Source organism: Colletotrichum godetiae (assembly GCF_030913485.1).
Source record: "Colletotrichum godetiae strain CBS 193.32 chromosome Unknown BDP55scaffold_57, whole genome shotgun sequence".
Lineage (NCBI taxonomy): Eukaryota > Fungi > Ascomycota > Sordariomycetes > Glomerellales > Glomerellaceae > Colletotrichum > Colletotrichum godetiae.
Window position 1 is genome coordinate 195174 of NW_026851305.1, and position 12471 is coordinate 207644.

Below are 12471 nucleotides of genomic sequence, written 5' to 3' on the forward strand. Positions count from 1 at the left end.
CCTGAGCTGGAAAGCCTCGAGGAAGATGGAATATCGGGTATCGCATCAGTCACCCGCGACATGACGAGTTCTTGGTCAAATACCATACTTCATAATTGGTACAGAGTAGGGCATTACTCTATGGCATCTTGCCATCACCATACAACAGTACTGTAAAGGTCATACGGTGCCAGGCTCAGCCCTTTTGTACCAAGCGAAGCGGGACTGCCGCATTTCCGAAGACGCCACCTCAGTAATAGGTAATCAGTCTCGCGCCAAAGAACTTGTTAGGGAGACGCTGAACCAACGGCTGCTACAACCCAAGAGAATATGAGACGATGACCAGCCGCAAAGACTGCTTTCGTTGCGCTGATCTCCTGGCCAGTCAGGTTTCAGAAACGTTGCTGAAACTGGTGGGGGTCCCCTAGATGCCAAGACTAACACCCGGCAAGAGGCAGCTTCTTCATCCCATATCCACAAGGCGGGATACTTTAACTCCACGTCAGTCAACTGACAGGAATGCAATTCGTCTCACAAAAGAGACAATCTTGAATTTGCAGGTTTTTCTTGCACACTTGGGCAGACATGATGCTGTCTTCGTCATTACTATTCCCCCTCGCGTTCGCGTCTTACACGGTCGCATCAGAGGCCCAAACACACTTGGGTGGGGTACGAACATGCCCCTGGACGCCACTGGAGACGCTGTTGGAATGCTCGACGGACATCGTGGCAGAAAGAAAGCAGAATAAAGAGACAGACCAGAGGCAACGAAATGAAACGACAGAGACTGAGCCGTTAGGATGGACGGGGCCTCACGGGTGCGCGGGAGCTTACTGTTTATACGCAAATCGCGGCTTCGCGAACGGGCGGGGGATTGTCATCATCTCAACGCCAGAAAACGTGCAGAAAGCAAAGAGCTTGGAACAAGACCTACAAACTCCAGATCGAGAAGATGATCCGTCATCACGAAATCCATCTTTTCAGATCGCAGAGGTAGAGGGCAAGGGACTTGGAATGCTTGCGAGCAAGACCCTCGCTCGGGGTGACACAGTCATGCTCAAGACACCAGTCCTCCTCGCCCACCGCACCTTCATCGAGCGCACGCCGCAAGCAGACCGGCACTTCCTTCTCGACAGCGTCACGGGCTTCCTCCCACCCGCGACCCGTAAGACCTTCCTCGGTCAGATGGGACACTTTGGCGGCCACAAGGTCAGCGACATCATGGCGACCAACTCGTTCCAGATGGACCTAGGCGGCGGAGCACAGGGCGACGGCCACCACTACGGCAACTTCCCCGAAGTATCGCGGTACAACCACGATTGTAGACCCAACGTCGCCTTCCGTATCGACGGCCTCCGCCACCGAACTACCATCGTCAGGCCGGTCAAGTCCGGTGAAGAGCTGACGATCTCATACCTTGACCAGCTCGGCGTCCGCTCAGTGCGGCAGCACCGCGCTAAGAGGGCGTGGGGCTTCGAGTGCGGGTGCTCGCAGTGCAGTCTGTCCAAGAAGCTCGCCGCGGCGTCGGATCAGCGACTGATGGAAATGGAGGAGCTGGAAAGGCAGCTCTCTGATATCGGGGCCAAGGTGACGGTGGCCATGGTGGAGAAGTTCTTGAAGTTGTATAAGGAAGAGAGACTTGAGTCGAAGCTGGCTGGGGCGTATACGACTGCGGCGCTCAACTTCAATTTGCTTGGGAGGAATAAGCAGGCTATCAAGTATGCTAGGCTAGCTGTTGAGGCGGGCACGATTGAGAGTGGACCAGAGACGGGGGATGTTGAAGCGATGAGGGAGTTGGCGGCGGACCCGAAGAAGCATTTTACATGGCGAGGGAGGCTTAGATGAAGAGACCAGAAAGAAAACACAAAATCGGGCTCCGCCGATGGCTTATGTTCTGATGAAACAGATGCACCACCATCCATGCAATGGAAGCTCTCACCCCATGATTTTAGCCCCTATCACCGCCTTCGAAGGAGTTAAAATCGCAGTGAAACCCAAAGTGAATCACATTTCAGACTTCTTTTGAGCCCCAACCACCTGCTCGAATGAGTTAAAATCGCAGTGAACTCTCGCTATCTCGATTAGACATTCGAACCGTGGCTTTGTCTTCGCTAGGCAATGCAGCCCTCCACACATGGCTTGTCAAGTCGTCGCCAATACAAGTCCTCAATCAAAGGTACCGCTAATAACAGGGATCCTTCCTAAAAGGGAAAACAGCAGAGTCAAGCACCCTGCCATAAACCGAAATGAGACACCTTGTCGTCCTGTCACGGTCAGCAATAACATTAGACATTGCATGCTTAGTTCCACGTGGGTCGTGATAGACGCAGGTCGACGCAGGTCCAGATTGCAGAGAGCGTTCGACCAGGCGACTATTAATTCTCGTCGAAACATGCGTCAATCAGCTGCTTTGCAGCAATTTTTAATAAAATCTCAGATTTCCCCGTGACGTTAGAAGTGCTCGACGCAGATCTGGGTCTCCACAGGAAGCGGGTTCCTCATCTAAGTCCAACGGGCCCCATCACGATAAACTTTCGGTAGATCCGGGCTGCGGGCCGTTCATTGTTTCTCGACGGCCGCGCGGCGAGTCGGGAGAACCGTGGTTCTTGGTCCTCAATGTGACACAGGAGCCTGGTAGGACTGCGACTGTTTTGAGCAGGTTATCCTACGTTGACGGTAGAGCGCGGTCTCCAGATCGTCGGCTGATTGCTGGGGGTGTTTTGGGCTCTGGGTGTTGTCGCGGCATGAATACCGTCGGTACAGAACCGCAGCTTGAAAGGATCGTCCATACATAAGTGTCCTTTAATCTAAGGGCACGAGGGGGAATGTTGTTAAAGACTGGTAAGGTTATCGCGATCGCTGTTCTACTTCGTAGGGCGTGCAAACGTCCCTGAAGATCGTTTATTTCTGGACATGGGGGCTCCGCTTAGACGCTCCAAGCGGAACTCGGTCAAGTACTTTCGTCAGTAGAGGTGAGCTCGGTGAGCTCGGTGAGCTCGGTGAAAGAAAGATTCGCTGAAAACTGACTCGCCCAACGGCGTGTCCTCGTATGATGGAGAAAAGCTCGGGGCATGATTTCTGGACCGGCATGTTGTATTATATTGGAAGCCCAATGCAACTCGGGGCAGGCGCCCTTCCCCTAGTCGAATAGAACGGTCTACCCGCGCAGTCAGCTGCATCAAAGAGAGACCTTTTCTCCCCTCCTTCTTGCAATGGTGGATGTGTGTCTCACGCGCAAAGAAGACGCCGGCAGGCCGGAAAAAAGATCGAGATCCAAGACACGGGACGCTAGCACCAGGAACAAGGAACATGGCGGCAGAGAGGAAACTCGGCACCGTGGAATGGAGAAGGTTCGTTGTGCGCTGGACGTCCTTGTGACGGGATGACAGGCGGGCGGGCGAGAAGGGACGGGGCTTGGTTGGTGGTGTGTGGAAGTGTGGGGGCCCGAGGTGCCGGAGGACCCACTCCGGACGGAGGTTGACGAATAGTGAGTGTCCTTTGTCGGCCGATGCGGATTTTTTGAACATCCATCCCAGCCGTGCCAGCCACCCCGGCCACGAGCCAGTGACGTAGCTGTGATGGTTCTCGGCGGGATCCACGCTCAACTTCTTCTTTTCTTTGCCCTTCCCTCCTAGCCCTAGCAAGCCTAGTATTAAGTCGTATCGCGAATTAACCTTCCGTCCGGCATCGCCAGCTTGTTTCTTGCTCGTCTAGGCCTTTTGCTATGGGGAAATCTCAATTGGGATGTGTGGGCGACCGACCACCCCTCCGCCTCTCCGGTGTAAGACAGACGTAATGCTGTCTCTGGATGAGGAGAGTCGAGGCCGGGGTATCTTTCGATTCATCAAATTCAAACGGCTTCCTTGCTCGAACCAAAACAATTGATCAAAACGGCGCATCAAAGACAATGGTCCCCGACGTACGGTGGAGCCCGAGTTGGTAAAAGTGGTAAACAGCCGTGCTCTTTGTCTTGGAAATAATGCGGTAGAGCTGTTGGTAGAACAAGCTTGAACTCACTTGTTCAGGCGCAGAAGCTTGAAATCCCCTCAGTCCAGATTGCTCGCACCTCGGCAGACCAAGCTACCGAAGAAAAGCTGCATATCTGCGTGGTAATCCGTGGTGTTAGTCCAAGATTTACCCTGCAACTGAAGCGGGGGATTCGACCAAGAACCCCGTCTGCTTTTCCTGCGCTTGTTGAATGCTACCGTCAATGCTCGTGGCCGGAAATGTTTCCACTCACACTTGTGCAAACGGGCACTCGACCTTTGCTCCCCGAATGCTGTTGGCTCTGATCACTGGTTCTTCGTGCCATCCCTACCCCTGCTTGTCACGTCCATACGTAGTAAGGCCCATGACTTGCAGGCCCGGGCTTCCCACCCAGCCCCATCAATCGTCTTCACCGGGATTATTGGGAAGGTCGCTTGGCATATTTGCAGTGAGCCCTGCCCTTTTCTCTATTGAAATGCGCTCATAACATGGATGGTCGTCATCCTGTAGTCACCAACTAGTAAACTACATGCTATTTATCACTCGTGTTCTTCCCCCGCCCTTTGCAAGGTCTAGCTCAGCTGTCATCTGAGCTCTCTTCTTCCTTCGGGTGTCTCTACTAGACTTCACCCACCCAGACCTTCCACCAGCCATACAACATACACTACGCAACGACCATAATCTCACACCATGGCACCAGTAACACCAATCTCAAACACCCTCTCGGCCCTCGCCGCAGGTCTCACAAAACGCAACCCATCAGACCTTACACCAACAAGAACCCTCCCCTCCTCCATCCGGGACATCTTCGTCCGCCAAGTTGTCACAACAATCACATCAACCCCCGAAACGACAGAAGAGTCCGCCTCCAACAACAACCTCAGCGGGGGCGCCATCGCCGGCATCGTCATCGGCTCCATCGTCGGCTTCCTTCTCCTGCTGTGGATCGTCAAGTCGTGCGGCATGTGGAGCCGGCCCAACGACTGGTCCGAAAAGGACGAGTACGCCGAACGCAGCCGCCGGTACCGTGGCCGATCACCCGGGGAGCGGCACCGCAGGCGCAACCAGCACCGGTACCACCACGAGACCTCGAGGCACAGCCATAGTCGTCGTCCTTCATACGTGGTTGACGAAGTCCGGTACACGCAGCCTGTTGTCGTGGATAAGAGGAGGAGGGCGAGCGGGTCGCCTTTGCCGCCTGCGAATGTGTATCGCAGCAGTCGCAGCAGGACAAGGTACTAGATGTTGTTAGGGGATATCTCTCGTGAGATGGGGACTGGGTGGTATGACTGTATTCCGTCGCTAGACGGCGTCTTGCTACAGGTTCCAAGGGGCACTTTGGTGTGTGTGACAAGGACACAGGTGGACGCAGCTTTAACGACTTTATGAAATGTATTTATTTGCGTGCGATACAATGTAATTAGACCTGATGCTAAGAGCAAAGTCATCTGTACTTTTAAAAGATGTCCTCTCCGATATTGATAAACGGTACATGTGAGGACTTTAGAAAGTGATTGTCTCGGGCGTGTGCCTTCTCTATCATAGTACCCTGTGTCAATATCCAGGTCAAGGGGTAGGGGAGTTGCATAAGGCTGAAATGTCCTAGAACTTGATGCAGTGTCAGTCTTCCTTGGATGGGAAAGCATTCTACCTTTACACAAACAATGATTAGCGAAGCCTCCAAGTGTCATCTCATGACGAAGTAACTGTAGGAGCAGTTCTCAAGGTACTTGGTATTCAATGCGTGATCCTCTAACTGATACCAGGGAGCAGGGTAGGTCTAGGGTCACGTCTCAGGTTGAACACTGATAACAAGGCTACATTAAACGACCAAACCCAACTTTCTGCTGTGAGCTATCAATCTGGTATTGTAAGTCTTTGATCAAGACAATCTCGTAGACGGCCGACTCCTGAAGTAGCGAGGCATCAAGTCAGGCTGCGTGTCTGTCAAAAGTCTAAGCCTAACTCACCATATGAGACTCGTTATCGCTGATAGGTGACGACTGACCAAGCGCACTGACATGCCGCTGCAACACACGGCCACGGCCAGAGTCCATTACTCAGACAAACAGTTAGCCAGAGCTGTAGAGCTGAAATTGCCTGTATTACCACACAGAAGCATCCCTCCATCTACCAGAAGGGACTAGAATAGAAGCCTTCTATACCCATGTAGCCCGTCGCCTGATCCACGACTCCTAAAAGCGGATGTCCCATTTCCCAAGAATAACGCCATTTGCATATTCTTCATCAATAGATAGCACAGAAAGCCCGGATGCTCAGCCAGACTTCGTCTTGTTCTTCTGAACCCAGTCGGCCCACTTCTTGTATTCGCCGTACTCCAAAGACTCCTTCTTGCCCTGATACCGCACGACCTTGAGCTCGACGTCCTGCCACTTGCTCTTGCTGCCCACCCAGCCCGCCTTGCGCATGAGGCTCACCAGCGTCTCCTCCTTCGTCCACTCCTGCTCAACGGCGACGTCGGGGAGGTACGTCGCGCCGTAGCGTCTGCCGTGGTAGAAGAAGCTGATGCGCAGGCCGTGCACGCCGAGCGTCCAGTCCATGGCGTCGTCGGCGTCCTCAAAGTCGGTGAGAAGCGTCACGGCGACTTCAAGGGACGGCAGCTCGGGTGCCTCGACGGGCGGGAAGCGCGTGTCGTGCAGCGCCGAGGTGAGGGCGTAGCTCGAGAGGCCGTCTTCAAGCTCTTGGTCTTCAAAGGTGCCGATGCAGCCGCGTAGAGAGCGGTGGCCCGAGCGGGGGGAAACGGTGTTCCAGGTGACGAAGAGGGGGGACTCGGAGATTTCCTCGGCTTCGTCATCGTCGTCGTCGGCGAGGGAATCGGTGGAGGTTGCGGGGGTCTCGGCGGAGAGGGAGATGCTGGAGCCGGAGGAGGCCGAGGCGGAGTCGCTAGAGGGTTCGGCGAGGCGTTGTAGGGCAGGAAGGAGCTTCTTGCCGTCTTTGCCTTCACTGAGGCCGGGTGACAAGGTCATGGCGTATTCGGGCCATGATTGTTTGATCTCCTTGAGGGACAGACCCGGCCGCCTCTCCAGGTGCGAAGCCAGCGCCTCGAAGCAGTAGAGGCAGTGTTCCACGGAAGCCATGAGCTCGTTTCAAAAGAATTTGGCGGGTGGTCTGAGGTGACGGAGCTGGAGAGGGTGGCGTGTCTTGGGAATAAGACGGAGAGCTACTGAGCGTTCCGAAGAGTTAATCTCAGGCTGGCGACTGCACGAGGCTCGGCAAGGGACACGGAGATGGACGAGTTTTGCGGTATTTGAGTACGAAATTGGAGTAGAATGAGAAGAGGATTGGCGAGGAGAGCTTCCTCCAAGTAAGGTCAGCTCGGCCTGGGGAGGGGCTGCCTGCCTTCGAGCATGGCCCAAGGTGCTGATCGGCGCTACGTACCGCGTTAAACCCCACTTCAGATAACGGAACCCCGCGATTTGGCCCCGGCGGTTGTGCATTTCTGGGGCAGTTATGTCGTGCGATGTCACTGGGCATAATTTGCACAGCTCAGTTGTGCGGTGGTGTGCAGTGGCTGACGCTAGATCAGTGCCACATTGCGTCAGCCACAATGGATAAGCCACAGGATGAGCTAAGCTGGTGAGTTTTTGTGTCGAAGAGGAAGCAGACACTAAAAATACCAACGGGCCGCTCTAATGATTTTCCCGCAGCAGACTCTCCCTGACGTCTACGGAGCAAGGGTCAGCCAGTTTCGAAACACCCCCTGAACAGGAATGATACTGGTCCGAACGCCTTCTTCATCCCGTCATTCCGCTGTCGAAGAGTGAGCCGTCCCTGGAACCGGTCTGTTCTCTTCCCTCTCGCAAGGACGAAAAGTCTGGACCAAACCCACGTCCCGGCTGCGCGCCATTCCCACTGATCAACCTCAAAGCCAAGCTTCACGAATAAGGTACACCGGGGTGAAGACTTGGCAACATGCAGCGGCCGGGGTAGCGTCGCCCGCGTCCCTTTCCCATGGACCATAATCCCGCCTTCCCCTGCTGACTTTGCTACCGGAACTTGCTGAAAGCGAGCGTCTTGCTGTCTGATCTTCGTTCGTCTTAGCCTTGGGCAGCAGGGGTCACGGCTTGCGAGAGGTGGGCTTCTGTGACAACGGCACTCATTTTGACTAGTGGGGCCACTGCTACGCGGCTTCTTCGTCACAGCCCAGTTTCAGACGTTGCCCCGTCGTCCCCTCTGGACGTCCTCTACTCCCGCGATCAAACCTCACCCCAAAAACATGCCGATCTATCCACTTCCCTGACGTGGGCTTGAAGCAGAAACCAGGCGGACGAGCTGGAGAAGAAGGAAGAGGCGGGAACAGAGGAGGAGCAGGAGGAGTCTCCAGAAGATGGGGATGGGCCAGCCAGTCAGCTCCTTGTCACTGTCCCTTGGGTTTCTTTAACAGTTTAACTCTCTTGTTCCAGGTCTTGGCATCGTTCCTGTTAGTGCGGCTGACACACCGGGAAGTCCCTTGTTTTCATCCACATCGAACTTGGCCCCGTCTGGAAGAGCTCGCGGTTGCCTCCTTCGTGGACCAGGGCCATGTCAAGTCGAGAGGAGGTGGGGGAGGTCGCGGCGACCACGGCCAGGGATGGAACCGGGCGTTGGGAAGCCCTGACCGCATAGTCTCAACTTTGATGGTGCGGGAGCGACAGGACTGTAAAGTTCCAGTCAGAATTTGGATGGCAGATCTGCGTGTGTGTGGCCGTGTAGCCGTGCGGCTATCGATGTCCTCGTCTATAGCGTCCTTGTCTGATGTGTGATGTCGATGGTGATACTTGGCACAGAGGGACCCCCTGAGGGGACGGGGGGCTAAGGTAAGGTATGTGGGTTTGTCGATAACATACAAATACGTCCGTCTCCTTGCCGTGTTCTGTTATTCTTGATCTTGCTAGTCAACCAACACTCTCTCAACGTACTTGACTCTTACCAACCTTCTCTTCTTGTACAACTTATCTGCTCGTCGCCGGCCGACCACTCGTTCTATTCAACAAACCTTTCCAACCAACCGTCAAAATGAAGTACTCCGTTTTCACTCTTTTCGCCGTTGCCGCTGCCTTCGTTGCTGCCGCTCCTACCGAGAGTACGTTGCCAGCTCGACTTGGATATCATGGATGAGCATGACGTATACTAACATGAGCACAGTGGTCGAGAAACGCCAAGCTGCTTCCACTGTTCCCGTTAACGAGGCCGCCATGACGGACGCCAACGGCAACATTGTTCCCTTCAACACCGCCGGCGTCTACCAGGCCAACAAGGAGGCCGGTCTCTAAACGGTTTAAACCATCTCAACTTGAAGAGGGGAACTTGAGCAGTATAGACCGCTGGACACTATCACGAACTGCAACACGAACAACACAATATTATTAAACACGTCCGTAAACTCGTAATCTGGCGAAAATACCGGGATGGAGGGTTACAGGGCGATATAAGCATCACGGCAGATCAATCAACGATTTTGGCTTTACTTTGATTTTTTGGGACCGGAATAAACGGAATGGGTGACAGACGATATTCCCCGCCTTCTGTGGCAGATAATTCTGAATATAACTTGGCAGTCAGTAATACGCCGCCATGCGGTTATCACTGGCTGGCAGCCTTTTCTTCTCACAGAAGATTCTCGTACAGTAGTACCTTATGCAATTTTCCTTTCCGCGCTTGCCTCAGCAGCATTGTTTCTGATGTCTGTCAATCAATGCGCCAGCCGAACTGTCACTCACCATCCATCACGTCAAACTGACTCGGCAGGTGACCAGCCTCTCGAACATGACCGGAAGAGGAAGTGGCCCGACGACGGTTGCTATTTTCTGCTTGCTGGGTGGGCACTTGGGAAGACCCAGGCTCGAGAAAGACAAGAACTTGGCTGTAAGCTTAAACGTGCCAAACCCACTCCATGTGGGCGGCGGCAGGGGTGCGCCCTGAGAGGGGCATGCGCAGTTCGCTTCAGACGCCTGGGACAGTGGGCACAACGGCCTGTCTCCACGACTCTACAAGCAGTGAGGAACTGGGGGCCCGGTTTTTCGTCTGGTCGCTCAGCCACGCTTCATCTTGCGAGGCGGGCTTTCTTGCTGCATTGATACAGCTGCTCCGCTGAATAGCCATGGCCTATGGATGCTGCGTCGAGGACGGGGTTCGGTAATGCGACTGCCTGTTTTTGGATGTTCCATGGGTTCTTTGTTTTTCCAGCGGAGGCTGTGCATTCGCTGCACGGCAACACTGACCCGAGTCTCTGGTCTGTTGGAGCCGTTTTGGTGACAACAGATAGGGCCGCTCCACACCGCCTATATGCAATGGCCAGAGGTCGATAACAAGAGGTCAGTATCGATTGGGGGCTCATTAGAGTTTGTGTATGATGTTTCGTTGGTGTTGGGGCAATTGTTCGGGGGCGTGGTGCAGCTAAGGACGTTACATTCCGAACACATGGGTCATTGGCAACTTCAGATTTGTCGGTTGATGGAGGGCGATCCGACGAAAGTCAACTGTCGATGATACTGCTTCTTGACGAGCTGACGTCTTTGACGTGAACGTGACGTGACGAGCGGATGGCAAGGATGGCTGCCATGACATGGCCAGACGTCCCATTCGTGCCTTTGGCCTTTGACGAGTGTGGTATCGTCTGAAACTGCCTGCTTGACTTGGCTGCTCGTCAAGTCATGCTGGTCGGTCGATGTTCTAATAACGGCGTGCTTGATGCTCTATGGCGATCTTTCATGCTTCCACATCGCTCTTCCACCGTCACAGGCGTTCAGATGATGTCCTCTGATTTGATCAGCGAACGAGAGAGCATTGACGTTGAGTGTTCCAGTTGGGACGTTGTTTGGGTCGTCTAAAGGAAAACATTTAAGGTTGACGAGGTAAGAAAAAGGGCTAAACAGAGATGAAAAGGCACAGACGAGAGACGGAAGCAACAAGGTAGCGGCCCACTTTCCAGTTTCCACCGCTTGGGAAGTGGAAGGCACGATCGTCAGCACAGTGCACAGCCACCTCTCGTCACCTCAGGCGTCAACTCAACTGCTTCTTCCACTGTCTTCCAATTCCGCACTCACCTCCACCATGTCGGGATCGTTTCTTTCTACCACAACCGTCTTGTAGTTGAAGGCCTCCACTGCAGACAAACCAACAACAATCTTCCGAACTTCCCTCCCTGCCCTACTATGCCACACCATTGCACCAACGGCAGAAGCAATGGGTACTTGTTCCGTGGTGTTGCCGTGTCGGGCCTCAGAGTCACATCCAATGCAACCAAGTGGGTTAGGGACAGGCCCAACCTCAATTAAGCTCGTCGTAAACAATCCGACCACGCCATGGCATCTAACCTTTTCCCATTTACAGTCCTCATCGAGGAAAAGTCGCGCAAATTCCTCATGAAAAGCTGCAGCCTTGATGGATCACAGCCTCAACGTTGCATGCAAGGCCAGCACAAGAGAAGAACAGATTGCACTAGAAAGCAGGGACCGGACGATGTCTCTCGTCCCTGGCGTCAGCAATGAGACGCTCGAATTAGCCTCGAACTAGGCTGCTTTCAACATCACTCCCCCACCTTGTCAGCCCTGCTGAAAATGCCGTTGGTTTCTTGGGGGAGGAGACCAGAGCTTAGAAGAGCCAAGGAGAGTTCAACACATCATCAAGCAGACCAACAAGACCGGTCCAGTCACCCACGTTTGGCCGTTGGACCAGCCAGTCATTGGGAACCCCTCCCCGCTCCGAAATGAACTAGTTACAACCCTTGATGATTCTGTTCGGCAGACCAGCGCCCCCAAAGAAAAACAAAACGTGTCTGCCTGTGCCGCAAAATGATACAATTTCCAATAGGTTAGGCGGGGAATTTCACAAGTGGACCGGTTTTAGTTGATTTTGCTTGCGCAGCCACCACAAGCGCGTCTCATGCGCATCGACAGCCGATCCTGAAGGAAGACGACAAGCGCGTAGCGAGATGAAGTCGGAACCAACCTTTGATGTGCCCGACCCTCCACCTGGCGAGAGAGAGCCGCAACTCTGGAATTCGCGTTTCCTGTTTCGTTTGACATCAACCAGGCTGTGAAGCTGGGGGGTGCGCACTTATTGGCACTGCGGGTCGATCACCTGGACCAAAAGTCCTTTGCAGCCATCCAAGCGAGGTACCGCGCTTGTTGCCCACTCTGCGGTTGTCTTCTATGCTGTCAGCACAGCGTCCCTGGCAGTATTATGCTGCCCCTTATTGCCCAGTTGGCGGGAGATGAGATGAACATGAACTGATGGTCAGGGCCGCTTGCCTCACCGAGTGATACTGATCGCATGGCCCTGGACTCAGCCGCAAACGCCATCCGATGCCTCACACTCAGTAGTGGGATGGCAGCATTCCCCCATTCGACAAAATACTCGCCCTTGCGTGGTATTCCACGGAAGGGAGCCGCGCAGGCGTAGGGGTAGTGGCTGTCCTCGCGGGAAGGCGTTAATCTCCTCCATGGCCCGAGACCTCGAGATCCCCCTAGCTTAGCTGCTAGGCTCCAACAATCCAACGATGAC

The 12471-nt window shown here is 54.2% G+C and overlaps 4 protein-coding genes across 4 annotated transcripts; 3 read left to right on the forward strand and 1 right to left on the reverse strand.

Annotated features, from left to right (window-relative positions):
• The first annotated feature begins 439 nt into the window (after nucleotides 1–439).
• On the forward strand, nucleotides 440–1969 carry BDP55DRAFT_334903 (uncharacterized protein). The gene has a single exon (XM_060566873.1). The coding sequence runs from the start codon at nucleotides 565–567 to the stop codon at nucleotides 1822–1824; it is 1260 nt and encodes a 419-aa protein (XP_060424493.1). The 5' UTR covers nucleotides 440–564; the 3' UTR covers nucleotides 1825–1969.
• A 2687-nt stretch (nucleotides 1970–4656) lies between these two features.
• BDP55DRAFT_697458 (uncharacterized protein) lies at nucleotides 4657–5208 on the forward strand (the record flags this gene model as incomplete). Its single annotated transcript, XM_060577684.1, has 2 exons — nucleotides 4657–4705; nucleotides 4730–5208. The coding sequence occupies 2 exons, from the start codon at nucleotides 4657–4659 to the stop codon at nucleotides 5206–5208; spliced, it is 528 nt and encodes a 175-aa protein (XP_060424494.1).
• A 1034-nt stretch (nucleotides 5209–6242) lies between these two features.
• Nucleotides 6243–7064, reverse strand: BDP55DRAFT_733044 (AMMECR1 domain-containing protein; the record flags this gene model as incomplete). The annotated part of the gene is made up of 1 exon (XM_060580025.1): nucleotides 6243–7064. The coding sequence occupies one exon, from the start codon at nucleotides 7062–7064 to the stop codon at nucleotides 6243–6245; it is 822 nt and encodes a 273-aa protein (XP_060424495.1).
• Nucleotides 7065–8982: 1918 nt separating this feature from the next.
• BDP55DRAFT_562383 (uncharacterized protein) lies at nucleotides 8983–9239 on the forward strand (the record flags this gene model as incomplete). The annotated part of the gene is made up of 2 exons (XM_060570150.1): nucleotides 8983–9049; nucleotides 9112–9239. The coding sequence occupies 2 exons, from the start codon at nucleotides 8983–8985 to the stop codon at nucleotides 9237–9239; spliced, it is 195 nt and encodes a 64-aa protein (XP_060424496.1).
• Nucleotides 9240–12471: the final 3232 nt, after the last annotated feature.

Coding starts and splice junctions, on each gene's coding strand:
- BDP55DRAFT_334903 (XM_060566873.1), top strand. CDS start 565: ATGATGCTGTCTTCGTCATTACTATTCCCCCTCGCGTTCGCGTCTTAC.